The sequence below is a fragment of the Salvelinus sp. IW2-2015 genome, linkage group LG15, assembly GCF_002910315.2.
Source record: "Salvelinus sp. IW2-2015 linkage group LG15, ASM291031v2, whole genome shotgun sequence".
In the NCBI taxonomy this organism is placed as follows: domain Eukaryota; kingdom Metazoa; phylum Chordata; class Actinopteri; order Salmoniformes; family Salmonidae; genus Salvelinus; species Salvelinus sp. IW2-2015.
The window spans coordinates 3,497,476-3,513,069 of record NC_036855.1 but is presented as its reverse complement, the minus strand read 5'-3'; the positions used below and the strand labels follow the sequence as shown (position 1 = coordinate 3,513,069).

Sequence of the window (15,594 nt, the reverse complement as noted above, 5' to 3'; positions counted from 1 at the left end):
ACTTGGGTCAAACGTTTCGGGTAGCCTTCCACAAGCTTCCCACAATAAGTTGGGTGAATTTTGGCCCATTCCTCCTGACAGAGCTGGTGTAACTGAGTCAGGTTTTGTAGGCTCTTGCTTGAACATGCTTTTTCAGTTCTGCACACAAATGTCATGGGATTGAGGTCAGGGCTTTGTGACGGCACTCCAATACCTTGACTTTGTTTTGCCACAACTTTGGAAGTATGCTTGGGTCATTGTCCATTTGGAAGACCTATTGCGACCAAGCTTTAACTTCCTGACTGATGTCTTGAGATGTTGCTTCATATATCCACATAAATGTCCTGCCTCATGATGCCATCTATTTTGTGAAGTGCACCAGTCCCTCCTGCAAAAAGCAACCCCACAACAATGAGCTGCCACCCCGTGCTTCATGGATGGGATGGTGTTCTTCGACTTGCAAGCCTCCCCTTTTTTCATCCAAACATAACGATGGTCATTATGGCCAAACAATTATATTTTTGTTTCCTTCCTGAGCGGTATGAGCGCTGCGTGGTCCATGGTGTTTATACTTGCGTACTATTGTTTGTACAGTGAATGTGGTACCTTCAGGCATTTGGAAATTGCTCTCAAGGATGATTTCTTTTATTTTCCATGATGTCAAGAAAAAATTACTTGTGTATTGCTTGCACAAGTAGATGTCCTAACCAACTTGCCAAACTATAGTTTGTTAACAAGACATTTGTGGAGTGGTTGAAAAATGAGTTTTAATGACTCCAACCTAAGTGTATGTAAACTTCCGACTTCAACTGTATTCACCCAACACACTCCTATTTCCCACATCTCTGGTGCCATTTATATTAAGCGAGCCAAAGAGTCTCCATAAGTGGGAGAAAAGCCAGCGAAGAAAGAGACCAATGCAAAGCTCAAAAAGCCCCAGTGCCAGAAAGAAACAATTCATCTTAACAGCGTCTGAAGGTAACCTTTACGCACGGTTGTTACCCACTTCCTGAACCTAAACTGTTTCCTGGGTAAGAGGACACCATGCCCTCATTTTTCATAGGGTTTGTTCTGATCTTACAAACTTTACCGGATCACAAGAAAAAGCCTCAATTCCCTTTAGTCTCATTCAGGAACCTTGACAGTTCCCTCACTGTGTACTTTGACCCCTCTGCCTGACTGACTATCAGCTCTAGACCCATTGAGGAGGAGTCTGAAATTAAATTTCTCTCATCGTCCTCTCCTCAGACTCACCTTCCTTCTCCTCATCTCCATCTCCCATCCTGACTACCTGCCCTTTCTCTCTAGTTGGGGCTCCACTCCCAACACCGGGCAAAGGTTATTAGTGCCTGTTACCACACCAGCCTCTCCATCCCAACTCCTTTCTTCTCCCCTTTTTTCCTCTTCCGCATGATACTGTCCTCCGCCCCCCTAGTCGCCTCCCTTCCCCACTATACTCTCCTCATCCACTAGCATAACCTGACTAGATCCAGCTTCAGCTACACACCATCCATGATATGACTAGACCTAGCCTCATGTACACCATCATCCATAGCATGACTAGACCAGCCACAGCTAATCACCATCCTTAGCATGACTAGACACAGCCTCACCTACACCCACCATCTATAGCATGACTAGACTCTGTTCTCTTCCTCCCTAACTTTGAAAAAAAAACAGTGGGTACTGCTAAAACAAATAGTGCATTAACCCTCCACCATAGAAAATACAATTTGAAAATGAAAGACCAAGGAAAGAATCAAGAAAATAAGTTAAGACAGAGCCCTCAACACAAACACTCAAACTCCCAAAAATCCAGCGTGCACTGCAAGAAACAGAGACAGAGACAGAGACAGAGACAGAGACAGAGACAGAGACAGAGACAGAGACAGAACAGCAACAGACAGACAGACAGACAGACAGACAGACAGACAGAAATAGGAGGGCAACAGCAGCAAACAAATAAAAATAGAACACACAAAGAGAACATCCTGAGTATGTGCGTTCAGGTAACGCACACACACATGCACACACAGAAATGCAACACATTCACACAGAGGTGCGCGTACACACACACACACATGGGATGTACCCCTCCTCACTCCCCTATACTGTATGGTAGTAGGTGTATTGGGCAGGTGAGTTGACAGTGAGTGAGGTGGAGAGCTCTGTCTGCAGCAGAGCATGTTATTGAGCTCTCTCATGTTCCCCTGTCTGGAGTAAATGGGGCCTTTCTGTAAAACAGTCTACAGTCACTTCACTCCCACTCTCGTGTGACTGCAGCATTAGGCAGGGCTACACACACACACACACACACACACACACACACACACACACACACACACACACACACAACACACACACACACACACAACACACACACACACACACACACCACACACACAGTTGAAAAACCCTGGCTGGTTAACTGGCCATGCTACTCCTGGGACTCAAGTGATCTGTACTCTGAAGTCATGATTCAAGGTTGTTGTGTGTTGTCATTGCAACCTTGAGCTTTTTCTTCTTTTGTTACTGGTAACAGTACAGTTCGTTCTGCCGCACTACGTCTCGCACGTTTCAATGATGTAACAAGGTGGTTTGGGGTTGCGCAAGCCGCGGTTAAGGAGTTAATGTACGCTAATAACAAAATATTTTGAGACCTGCTTGACTTAAGTGTTTGATGTGAGAGATGAGGGGTGCTAATTCTCCAAAGTGTCTCAATAAGTACAGATTAGCTTGGCTATCCTCCGCCGAAGCCATGACGATTATCCTGGCTATCCTCCGCCGAAGCCATGACGATTAGCCCTGGCTATCCTTCACCGAAGCATGACGATTAGCCAGGCTATCCTCTGCCGAAGACAAGTTCAGGACACATGGAAGCCAGAGCCTGGATCCCGGAGCATGACGATTACTGTATTCTCCGCCGAAGCCATGACGATAGCCTGGCTATCCTTCACCGAAGCATGCGATTAGCAGGCTATCCTCCGCCGAAGCCATGACGATTATCCTGGCTATTCTCCGCCGAAGCACTGACGATTAGCCTGGCTATTCTCCGCGAAGCCATGACGATTAGCCTGGCTATCTCCCGAGCCATGACGATTAGCCTGGCACCTCCGCCGAGCCATGACGATTAGCCTGGCTATCCTCCGCCCGGAAGCATGACGATAGCCTGGCTATTCTCCGCCGAAGCCATGACGATTAGCCTGGCTATCCTTCGCCGAAGCCATGACGATTAGCCTGGCTGTCCTCTGCCGAAGCCATGACGATTATCCTGGCTATCCTCCGCTGAAGCCATGACGCCACTAAGCGAGGCTGGTTGAGTGATCGCCCTACATGTTAGTGAACTCTGTTAGCAAAGCAGATTCAGATGAAAAAAGACTGCATTAGGTCCATTATGTCCATTAATCCATCAGAGAAATACTCTTTAAGGCAGTAATAATCATTTTATAGCCATAATGTCATTAATGTACCAATCATAGATTGCCCCTTAAAAGGAAAAAAATAATATGTCATTGATGCCATTACTAATTCAATACTGGCAAAGCCACATAGTCTGTTTTATACTTAACCAATAAGGCACGAGGGTGTGTAGTATATGGCTAATATACCACGGCTAAGGGCTGTTCTTAACCTCTCTGGGATATGTGGGACGCTTGCGTCCCACTTGGCCAATAGCCAGGGAAAATGTAGAGCGCCAAATTTAAAAAAGAAAATTATATAAAATCAAACTTTCATTAAATCACACATGTAAGATACCAAATTAAAGCTACGGTGTGAATCCAGCCAACATGTCAGATTTCAAAAAGGCTTTTCGGCGAAAGCATAAGATGCTATTATCTGATGATAGCACAACAGTAAACAAAGAGAGTGTAGCATATTTCAACCCTGCAGGCGCAACACAAAACGCAGAAATAAAATATAAATCATGCCTTACCTTTGTTGGCACTCCAATATGTCCCATAAACATCACAAATGGTCCTTTTGTTCGACTAAATCCGTCCATATATCCAAATTGTCAATTTATTTGGCGCGTTTGATCCAGAAAAAAACAGCTTCCAATTTGGAAGCAAAATATATGAAAAGTTACCTCTAAACTTTGCCAAAACATTTCAAACTACTTTTGTAATACAACTTTAGGTATTTTTAAATGTTAATAATCGATCAAATTGAAGACGGGTCTACCTGTTTTCAATACGGGAGGAAAACAAACTAACGCTACTTTTGTAGTCTTGCGCAACTCTCAAACAGTACACATAACGTTACACTGATTCCAGATGGCCGTACTTCTTCATTGCACAAAGGAATAACCTCAACCAATTTCCAATGACTGGTGACATCCAGTGGAAGCGGTAGGAACTGCAAACAGGTTGATTAGAAATCTAGTATCCCAATGAAAATTCATTGAACAGACAGTGACCTAAAAAAAAAAAGAAATCTGAATGGTTAGTCCTCGGGGTTTTGCCTGCTACATAAGTTCTGTGATACTCACAGACATGATTCAAACAGTTTTAGAAACTTCAGAGTGTTTTCTATCCAAATATACTAATAATATGCATATCTTATATTCTGGGGATGAGTAGAAGGAAGTTGAAATTGGGCACGCTATTTATCCAAAAGTGAAAATGCTGCCCCCTACCCCGAAGAAGTTAAACACAACACAACGCTGAGTGCCTGGATACAGCCCTTAGCCGTGGTATATTGCCCATATACCACAAACCTCTGAGCTGCATTTCACTGTTGTATTCAGCGCTTGTGACAAATAATATTAGATTTGATTTGCCTTATTGCTATTATAAACTGGTTACCAACATAATTAAAGCAGTAAAAATACATGTTTTGTCATACCCGTGGTATACAATCTGATATACCACAGCTGTCAGCCAATCAGCATTCAGAGCTCGAACCACCCAGTTTATAAGTAATTATATATTGTAAGATTGATTCATTATTCAAGGCTGCGTTTATAAAGTGCAGCCTTCAAGAGTATTTCAACTCTTAAGTTTATGAAAAAAAAAATGTTGGATAACTTTTTGTGAAGTTTTACACCACATCATCACTTTTCTGGTCACATAAGATGATTAATAAGAAATGTGTCGGCTGTGTTAACCTTGGTGCCTTGCGCCTTAGTAAGAGAGAGAGAACTAGAGAGAGAGGCAGAAAGACAGAGAGAGAGAGAGAGAGAGAGACAGGAGTAGCGAGAGAGAGAAAGCGAGATGTGTGTGTGTTTATGTCTGTGTGTCTGGTAGTGGTAGGGATGATATTGAGGAGCCCACTAAATTCTTGTGGCACATCCTTGCTCCTCCATTGGCAGAGCTGCTGTTGGGAGTTTGTGTTATCCCTCGCTCTCTCTCTCTCTCTCTCTCTCTTTCTCTCTCTCTCTCTTTCTCTCTCTCTCTCACTCTCCCTAGCTCTTTTTTTCTCTCTCTCTCTTTCTATCGCTCTCTCTCTTTCTCTCTCTATCTCTCTAGCTCTCTTTCTCTCTCTCTCTCTCTCTCTCTCTCTCTAGCTCTCTTTCTCTCTTTCTCTCTCTCTAGCTCTCTCTAGCTCTCTCTCTCTCTCTCTAGCTCTCTTTCTCTCCTTTTTTCGTTCAGGTTTTCTTAGCAGCATTATCCTCTATTCTAGCACACCCTTACTTGACACTTCTATTTATCTGTCAGAGTTGGCAAATTACTCTGCATCACAGCTCCACTAGCCACTCCATGTCTCACCTTCCCAACTCTGTGACAAGAAAACCGGCGTTAGAAGTGAGATGAATGTTGGTGTCTAGTGTCAGCGTGCGTCCTGGGGAGTGAGCGGGTGCAAGGGACGAGTGGGCAGGCAGGCCAACGTGGTGAGGGGGTGGGGGACGAAGGGGGTAGTGAAGGAGAGGTTGGAGGTAGGGTGTTGTTGGCCAGGCTACACTTGGAGGTACGCTTTTAAAATAGCCTAATTCAGCCGAGTATACACACCGCGTGGAGTCTAATTCCTTTGAGATGAGAGGAGGCTGCGATGCACAGGGACACTGGTGTTGTCACAGATGCTTCCTGTTGGCGTGGGTGTTTAATTGTGTGTGTGCGTATGTGAGTAGGTGGAAAGATATGTGTGGTTGGGGGTGGGGTGTTGTTGGCCTGGCTACACAGCCCAGAACTAGGAGGGTAGATGTGTGTGTGTGTGGCTGTCTGGGTGTGTGTTTGTGTTGTGTGTGTCTGTGTGCTTATATGTGTGCATTCGTACATACAGTACATACATACATACATACATACATACATACATACATACATACATACATACATACATACAGTACATACATACAGTACATACATACATACATACATACATACATACATACATACATACATACATACATACATACATTCATACATACATACATACATACATACATACATACATACATACATACATACATACATACATACACATACATACAGTACGTAACTACATAACAGTAACATAACCATAATAGCTACTCCGGTTGTTCAGTCGGTGTTCCAGTAATAGCATGCCTGGTCATAGCCACAGAATTCACACAGTCTCTAAAAATATCGCTTTAAAGGAATCTCTAAATGGATGGAAGGAATGATATTCACAGCTGTTCCAGTACGGTAATATAAAATTATAGAAGACTCATATATCGAGCCCCTCGCTCTTTGCTGGCTGGCTCCTGATTTAAAGCTAACAATTTTACATACAGTAATAATCCCAGATTCCTCCAAGAAAAGAGTGGCACAGTGTGTATAGTGTCATTACTATTCCCTTTTCTCTTACTCAGTTTGAGACTTTAAATAACTCTCTCTCTCTCTCTCCTCTCTCTCTCTCTCTCTCTCCTCCTCTCTCTCTCTCTCGCTTCTCTCTCTCTTTCTCTCTCTCTCTCTCTCTCTCTTTTCTCTTCTCTCTCTGTCTTCCCCCTAATCCTTCTTCCCCTCTTCCCCCACCTCCCTCTCTATCCACTGTGCAGCCTGTGAGTTGATGAACAGGGGGATCCTGGCGCTGGTCAGCTCTATCGGCTGTATGTCAGCGGGCTCCCTGCAGTCGCTGGCGGACGCCATGCACATCCCGCACCTGTTCATCCAGCGTGCCCCCGCCGGCACCCCTCGCTCCAGCTGTCCCCTTGTCAGCCGTGGCCGCCAGGACGACTACACCCTCTTCGTTCGCCCGCCCGTCTACCTAAACGACGTCATCCTCCAAGTGGTCAGCGAGTACAGCTGGCAGAAGTTCATCATCTTCTACGACCAGGAATACGGTAAGGATCGGCCGACGGTGGTGTTATGGGAAGAGAGGGAAGCGGTCCTGGGCTCATATACTATTCAAAATCATTTCTAATACTGTATCTGTGCTCAATTGAGCTTGCCTTTTGCAATGAAACCAATGGGAAGGTCTCAAGAGGCAAACCCCACCCACCTGGCACTCCTTGCAGGCTTAAGCAAACACTCTTAAAGTATTTGAAAATTTTTGAATAGTATGTGAACCCAGGTATGCTGGGAAGGGGGGTGCAGAGAGTAGGAAGTGGGGAGGGATGCACTATAGCTGATATTCATAGGGAAGGATTAAATGATGTATGAAGATGTGTGATGGAGATCTGATGGACTCGCAGCTTGGCAGACATTAGCATGCTAATGGATAACGGCCTGAACTCCCTGCATTCTGGACGACCAGAGTGAATGCACCAACATAGTTAATGTTCCCCACCATCTCCATCCACCTTCATTACACTGGATTATATGTGTACATACTGTTTGTGGGAGGGAGGGAGGGTGAGGGAGGGAGGGAGAGAGAGAGAGACAGAGTGTGTGTCTGTGTGTATGTGTTTTTATGTGTATGTGTGTGTGTGTTTGTGCCTGAGAGAGACGGAGAGAGAGGGATTGTTTATCACTAGATGTGTAAGTGTGTAGATTCGTCTGTCCGGTCCTGTGTGTGGGAGTGAGGCAGCTTCATCTCCACTCGCCCCGTCTGTCCCTATGGAGCTCTTCTCCCATGGTCCACTGCACCAGGTTAAAAGCATCAAGGCTGGCTAAATGCGTGTGGCTCCCAGAAGAACAGCCGGCAGAACCATTTTGGGTCTCACACTGCCTGTTGCACTGTGGCGTTGTGTAGTGCTATAACGACTCTGCGGCTGCCCGCCCCATTCACCAGAAGATGGTCCTCCAAGGTATTAACCGTACCAGTCTCTAAGCCCGAGCTCTTTGAGATGTAACAATGTTCTCTTACACATCGCCTCGTCTTCGTCTGGCTTTGGGGACTCTGGAGTGTGTATGTGTAAATTGGGGATAATACAGTGTGTATGTGTAAATTGAATCGGGTTGCCCACTCCTCAGCTCCTCAGGTCTAGTGGTGCAATCTGAAGACTGAAAACGATAGGAGTTCTGTATCTGTGTACCGGGGGACTTGGGCTTTAGTTCACAGAGGTTTCGCTCCTATCAGAGTTTATACGTCTAACTAGCCTGGGTTCCAGATCAGAGTTTATCACTCTATCTAGCCTGGGATCTTTTGTCATCTCCTTATGGAATTGTTATGCCAAATACGATATGTGTAACAAAAAAAATAAACAATCCCCAAATGTGTGATTGAAGGGTAGCTGTAGTGGTTATTGAATCAGGCTCAAATCCTCTTTCTCCTCCAGCTCATTAATGATATAATGTTCATATTTAGAGAATGCCGAATTGCCAGACTGTTTGGCTTGACAATGTCAATGGAGTAGGCAAAAGCACAAAGAGATCTGGGACCGGCTGTAGTCTGTCCTACAGGGCTCTCAACTTCATCTGTTGGAGTAGGACATTTCCCAACAGGACTGCGTATTACCAAGCCTCCTAGGCCTAGGCTCTGACGCTGGCTACAGCTACTCTGGGAAAACAAGATGCAGGTGAAATCCCAGTTGGATGTTGGAGCCACTGTGGAACACGTCGAAATTCCTCGAGCAGAGAACATGTGCAGGGATCACTGGAGTGGCCACATGATTAAGTAGGCCCATTGTTGTTGATGGTGGGTAGAGAGGAAGCCGAGAGGGACCCCAAAGACTGCATCCCCAATGGCTCCCTATTCCCTACTTAGCGCATTATCAGAGCCCTATGGGGCTCCCTTTATGCCCCTGGTTATAAAGCAGTGGACTATATACGGAATAGAGTGCAATTTGTGAAGTTGGCAGAGTCTGCTACCACCATAGAAGCAGCATTTGTATTGGTTGAGCATTGGCCCCACTTCTGACCAATCCCAGCCACCTCTCCAACATGGGAAACCAATAGATTTGGGAAGTTGGCACTTGTGCTGTACATATATCCCTTCTGATCCAGTTCTGTGAGTGTACGAACGTATTAGGCAGAAAATATATTTAGCTTTTTAGCCGTTCTTTATTATTTACAAAATATTTACATATATATTTGAAATGATCCAAGGTAGCTAGTCTGTACAGTGTTTGCTGTGTTAATATTTATAGAGCTTGATTTTACTGAGAGAGAGATCATACGTTATGACAAATGTACACTTATTGGCAGTAATGTACAGTGTTTATTTTGTGTACAACAGTACTGTGTGTCTAAGACTTTGGGACATTAAAGTTCATCCTATATTATAATTATTGTAAGCATCTCAGTTATCCGACAGAAACAGAATGTTCATCGGAGCATCTGGTGATCCATGTGAATGGTGCCAGTTTGACAATTCCAACATACATGGTCTGATCAAATCAAATCCAACTATATTTAAAGTGCATTTAAAATCGCAACATCATTTACAGTAAAACAATTAAGTAGATTTTTAAAAGTACAATTTAATAAAACATTCTGATTCTATATATAACACTTTGGGAAGGTATTTTCTAAATAGTCACCAGTTCCTGGTGAGCAGCTGTGCCATGAGCCTCAAATAATATATATATTTTTAATCTCTATTTAACTAGGCAAGTCAGTTAAGATCAAATTCTTATTTACAATGACGTCTACCGGGGATCAGTGGGCTAACTGCCTTGTTCAGGGGCAGAACGACAGATTTTTACCTTGTCAGCTCGGGGATTAAATCGAGCAACCTTTCGGTTACTGGCCCAACGCTCTAACCGCTAGGCTACCTGCTGGTTACTGGCCCAACGCTCTAACCGCTAGGCTACTTGCTGGTTACTGGCCACGCTCTAACCGCTAGGTTACCCTCTGGTTACTGGCACGCTCTAACCGCTAGGCTACCTGCTGGTTATGGCCAACGCTCTTAACCGCTAGGTATTGATGGTTACTGGCCCAACGCTCTATACGCTAGATAACCTGCTGGTTACTGGCCCAACGCTCTAATAGAGAACCGCTAGGCTACCTGCTGGTTATTGGCCGCAACGCTCTAACCGCTAGGCTACTTGCTGGTTACTGGCCCAATGCTCTAACCGCTAGGCTACCTGCTGGTTACTGGTCCAACGCTCTAACCGCTAGGCTACTTGCTGCCCCAAATAATAATCATAATAATAATAATAATAGTATGTGCCATGAGCCTCAAATCTCAGCCTAAACACTTCCGCTGCTTAGCCTTTCAGATTTACAGGGAGCCATTTATTTTCCGAGGGAAAATGATGAAGATGTATTTTCTGAGGGAGATTTATGGTGCGAGGCAACCTTTGTAATGCAGGTGTGTTGTGAAGCATAGTAAAAGCATCAGCCACAGAAGAGATGCTGCAGCTACTCTGGGATTGATGGAGGCAGCCTGAGACCTGTACCTCACTCAATCTGCATGTAGCACAGACAGATACACACACACACACACGCACACACATACAATTACTCCTAACCCATCCACAACTGTTTGACTATATGTGATAAAGTGAAAATCTGAGCCCCCCACCGACCCTAACCCGACCCTAACCTGACCCTAACCCGACCCTAACCCGACCCTAACCCACTAATATAGAAAATGCACAGTTCCCTTTTTTGTCATTTTTGCCTCAGTGGATCGACGTTAGCATTTGGCGTGAGTACATTTAGAAAGTCTATAACAAGCATTTCTTGTTGGACAAATTCAAGTTTCGTCCATTTGCTTTTGCTTGGTTCTTAGTGAATACACCACAGGAGTTTGCCTCGGGACCTTTACATGGCAATGCCCATTTCTGCTAGAATTGTGGGAAATAATCATTTCTGAGATATTGGGACAACATTGCTGTGTAGAACTGAGTAAATCCATACATATACACACATATATATATATATATAACTAGATTGGGATTAAATTAGCCAGCACCAAGGTTAAGTGGATGATCCCCAGACATTCTCTTAGCTGTAGAGCTGTGAATCATAGCATATAGAGTAGTGTATAGACCTAGACCGCCGCACCCCCTCTCTCAATACTAACGATAATGAAGACGCTAATGTGGATTGTAATTACGCCTGTGTATTTTCTCACTGATTGAAAGTGCCTCGTACCAACACATCTCTGTTTGTTCATTTTCCCAGGCTGTATTATTCTCCTGTAGTCTCCTAATGTAAACCAGGGTGACAATAACAACAATAGCGCCAGTGGCAGCCTGGCGTGTTGCCGGCTGGGGCATTAGTGTCACTTCTCTATCGAGTTGTAATGGTAATGAACAACTCACATTAGCAACACTCTTTTACTTCCTCACTATTCGATATCCGTCTCCCTCCCTCCCTCCTCACCCATACACAGTCACGTTGTAAACAGCAGCAGCCCAGCTGCCGACCGAATGGCGTGTGCATCAGCAGGGACCTCTGGGTATTCCTCCCTCCATGTTTCCCAAAATGTGTCCCGAAATTAAAACAAAAGCTGGTGAGTAGAGTCCAAGCCCCGCCCCGTAGCCATGGCGACACAGGGGCCTATAAGGAGACACTTCCTGCATGTTCTCCTCCCCTCGTCCTCCGCATGGGCATCTCTCCAGGCCAACTCTCACCCTCTGAACTTTTGACCCCGACTGATGATGATGTCATCCGGGACTGGATCGTTCAAGAGGCATCTGGCTGTGTGTTTTTTCCTGTCCCTCTGTGTTGGTTGGTGCTGTGTATATTCTCCCTAACACCTTACACCATCGACTCAGCCCAGCATCTAATGAGGTGCAATTCATCTGTTAATTGTTTAATGATGACAATGACAATGAGGCAATGTCATCATTTGTTCACATCAACTACATTATTAGTCAACTAATTTACACCATATAGACAGACATACAGTGGCTTCAAACAGTTTCACAGCCCTTGACTTATTCCACATTTTGTTGTGTTACATCCTGAATTCTAAATTCATTAAATACATTTAAAAATCTCACCCATCTACACACAACACCCTATAATGTCAAAGTGAAAACATTTTATCAGAAATGTTTGTACATTTATTGAAAATGAATATTCACACCCCTGAGTCAATACATGGTAGAATCAATTTTGGCAGTGATTACAGATGTGTCTTTCTGGGTCTCTAAGAGCTTTGCAAACCTGGATTTTACAATAATGTGCACATTATTATTTAAATAATTATTCAATCTCTGTCAAGTTGGTTGTTGATCATTGCTAGACATCCGTTTTTAAGTCTTGCCATAGATTTTCAATCAGATTAAAGTCAAACTGTAACTACAGTAGCCAACTCAGGGACGTTGATTGTAATTACAGTGTATATTTGGCCTTGTGTTTTAGGTTATTGTCCTGCTGAAAGGTGATTTTGTCTCCCAGTGTCTGTTGGAAAGCAGACTGAACCAGGTTTTCCTCTAGGATTTTACCTGTGCTAAACTGTATTCCGTTTCTAATCACTGTTCAACTGTGGGACCTTAGAAATAATTGAACGTGTAGGGTACAGAGATGAGGTAGTCATTCAAAAATCATGTTAAACACTATCATCGCACAAAGAGTCCATGCAACTTGTTATGTGACTTGTTAAGCACAGTTTTACTCCTGAACTTATTTAAGCTTGGCATAATAAAGGAGTTGAGTACTTATTGACTCAAGACATTACAGCTTTTCATTTTGTATTAATTTGTAAACATTTCTAAAAACATAATTCCACTTTGACGTTATGGGCTATTGTGGGTAGGCCAGTGACCAAACATCTCAATTTAATCCAAATTCAGGCTGTAACAAAACCAAATGTGGAACAATCCAAGGGGTGAATACTCTCTGAAGGCACTGTATATGCAAAGCAACACTATAGCGCTATAGAAGTACATAGTCGGCATTGGTATACCACGGAACCAATTTATTTAGAGACCAAAGCACAACTTTTTCCCGCAATTTCTGAATCAGTGCCACGTTTTGGAAGGCACCTTTGAACTCATGTTTGGTGGGAGTTGGATTGTGCATTCCGCCAGTGACCCAGCTGCAGAATGGGTTTAATGAAGGCCTGCCCTCCTAGTCCCTGTTCGTCAAACTGTGAACCGCCATTTTAGGTGTCAGCACAACAATAAATGTGATGAAATTATCTCTCTTACATACTCTCTCTCACTCTCTGAATCTTTCTCCCCTCCCACTCCTCCCTTCTTTCTCTCTCGCTTCCCACTCCTCCCCTCTTTCACTCCTCCCTTCTTTCTATATCTCTCCCACTCCTCCCCTCTCTGACTCTCTCTCCCACTCCTCCCCTCTCTGACTCTCTCTCCCACTCCTCCCCTCTCTTTCTCTCTCCCACTCCTCCCTCTCTCTCTCTCTTCTCTCCCACTCCTCCCCTCTCTGACTCTCTCTCCCACTCCTCCCTCTCTGACTCTCTCTCCCACTCCCCCCTCTCTTTCTCTCTCTCCCACTCCTCCTCTCTCTCTTCTCTCTCTCTCCACTCCTCCCTCTCTTTCTCTCTCTCCACTCCTCCTCTCTCTCTCCTCTCTTCTCTCACTCCTCCTCTCTCTTTCCTCTCTCTCCCACTCCTCCTCCTCTTCCTCTCTCTCCCACTCCTCCTCTCTCTTCCTCTCTCTTTCCCACTCCTCCTCTCTCTTTCTCTCTCTCTCCCACTTCTCTCTCTCTTCCTCTCTCTCTCCACTCCTCTCCTCTCTCTCTCTCTCTTTCTTTCTCTCTCCCACTCCTCCTCTCTTTTTCTTTCTCTCTCCCACTCCTCCTCTCTCTTTCTTCTCTCTCCCACTCATCCCTCTCTTTCTCTCTCTCTCCCACTCCTCCTCTATCTCTCCCCTCCTCCTCTCTCTATCTCTCCCACTCCTCCCCTCTCTTCTCTCTCTCTCCCACTCCATCTCTCTCTCTCCACTCCTCCTCTCTCTTTCTCTATCTCTCCCACTCCTCCGCTCTCTTTCTCTCTCTCCCACTTCCTCCCCCTCTTTCTCTCGCTCCCACTCTTTCTCTAATCTCTCCCACTTCCTCCCCTCTCTTTCTCCTCTCACGCCTGCTCTAACAACCTCCACTCTCTCCCTTCTACCCTCTATCCCCTCCATATAGATACCGTGGGATCCAGGACTTCCTGGACAAGACGTCTCAGCAGGGCATGGACGTGTCGCTGAGAAGTGTGGAGTCCAACATCAAACATGATGATCACAGCATGGTTCAGAACCATGAGGGTGGAGGAGCTCCACCGCTACCGGACACAACTGCGCCGGGCCGTGCTCTTCATGAGTCCCGTCACCGCCAAGCCTTTATACTGTGGTACGTGGGAGAGGGGGAGGAGGTCTCACGAAACCCACACACACACACACACACACACACACCACACACACACACACACACACAACACACACACACACACACACACCACAAACACACACACACACACACACACACAACACACACACACACACAACACACACACAACACACCGAATACCACTTACTTTCTCAACATTATCACTAATATACGTCATGGAGGAGTCATTGAAACACTCCGGACTAATACATCTTAAAAGGTTATTATTCTAATAATGAGGTCATATTGTGCCATTATCAGGCTGTGACAAGGCATCTAGTGCCTTTTTCTGAAGGACAAAGACATCCCTCATGACAGACCACTCAAATGGCATCATATTTCCTTTATAGTCACTAGCCTAGGGCCTTTTAATCACGGCCTTTAGAGTGCCGTTTGGGACACACTCCTCTCTCTTTATCAATGAGAAAGTAGTAATGGGCTTTTCTATATCTTTTATTCATACTGTGTGAAACATGAGACAAGTGCAAGTGTAGTACAATGTATAAGGAATATAATTACTTTACATTTTAATGATATGGAATTCAAACGAGAAGGGTTAGATTCTTCGTTAATCCCACGGGGGATTCTGCTCTTCTCGTAATTACAACATGACCTCATGATCCAAACTGGAGGGTGGAGGATGTAGTGGCAAGAAGAGGAGTGGAGAGGAGAGGAGAGAGAGTAGTGGCAGAGAGAGGAGAGTAGGAGAAGAGTGGAGTGAGAGGTAAGTTGAGAGGAGTTGGAGAGTAGTGGAGAGTAGAGGAGAGTAGTGGAGTGGATAGGAGAGAGGGTAGTGTGAGAGGAGAGTAGTGGATAGGAGAGGAGTGGAGAGTAGTTGAGAGGAGTGGAGAGTAGTTGAGAGGAGTGAGAGTTAGTGGAGAGGAGAATAGTGGAGAGTATTGCAAGGAAAGGAAGAGTAGTGGAGAGTAGTGGAGTGGAGAGGAGATAGTGGAGAGGAAAGGAGAGGAGTGGATAGAGAGGAGGGTAGTGGGAGAGGGAGGAGTAGTGGATAGGAGAGGAGTGGGAGAGTAGTTATGGAGAGTGG

The 15,594-nt window shown here is 44.9% G+C and overlaps 1 protein-coding gene across 1 annotated transcript in view; it reads left to right on the top strand.

Annotated features, from left to right (window-relative positions):
* LOC111974661 (glutamate receptor ionotropic, delta-2-like) overlaps nucleotides 1–15,594 on the top strand; it is a 741,584-nt gene that overhangs the window by 422,653 nt on the left and 303,337 nt on the right. Inside the window, 4 exon segments of the mRNA XM_024002565.2 lie at nucleotides 6,935–7,219; nucleotides 12,112–12,118; nucleotides 14,310–14,391; nucleotides 14,393–14,505. Coding sequence (XP_023858333.1) covers nucleotides 6,935–7,219; nucleotides 12,112–12,118; nucleotides 14,310–14,391; nucleotides 14,393–14,505 — 487 coding nt within the window.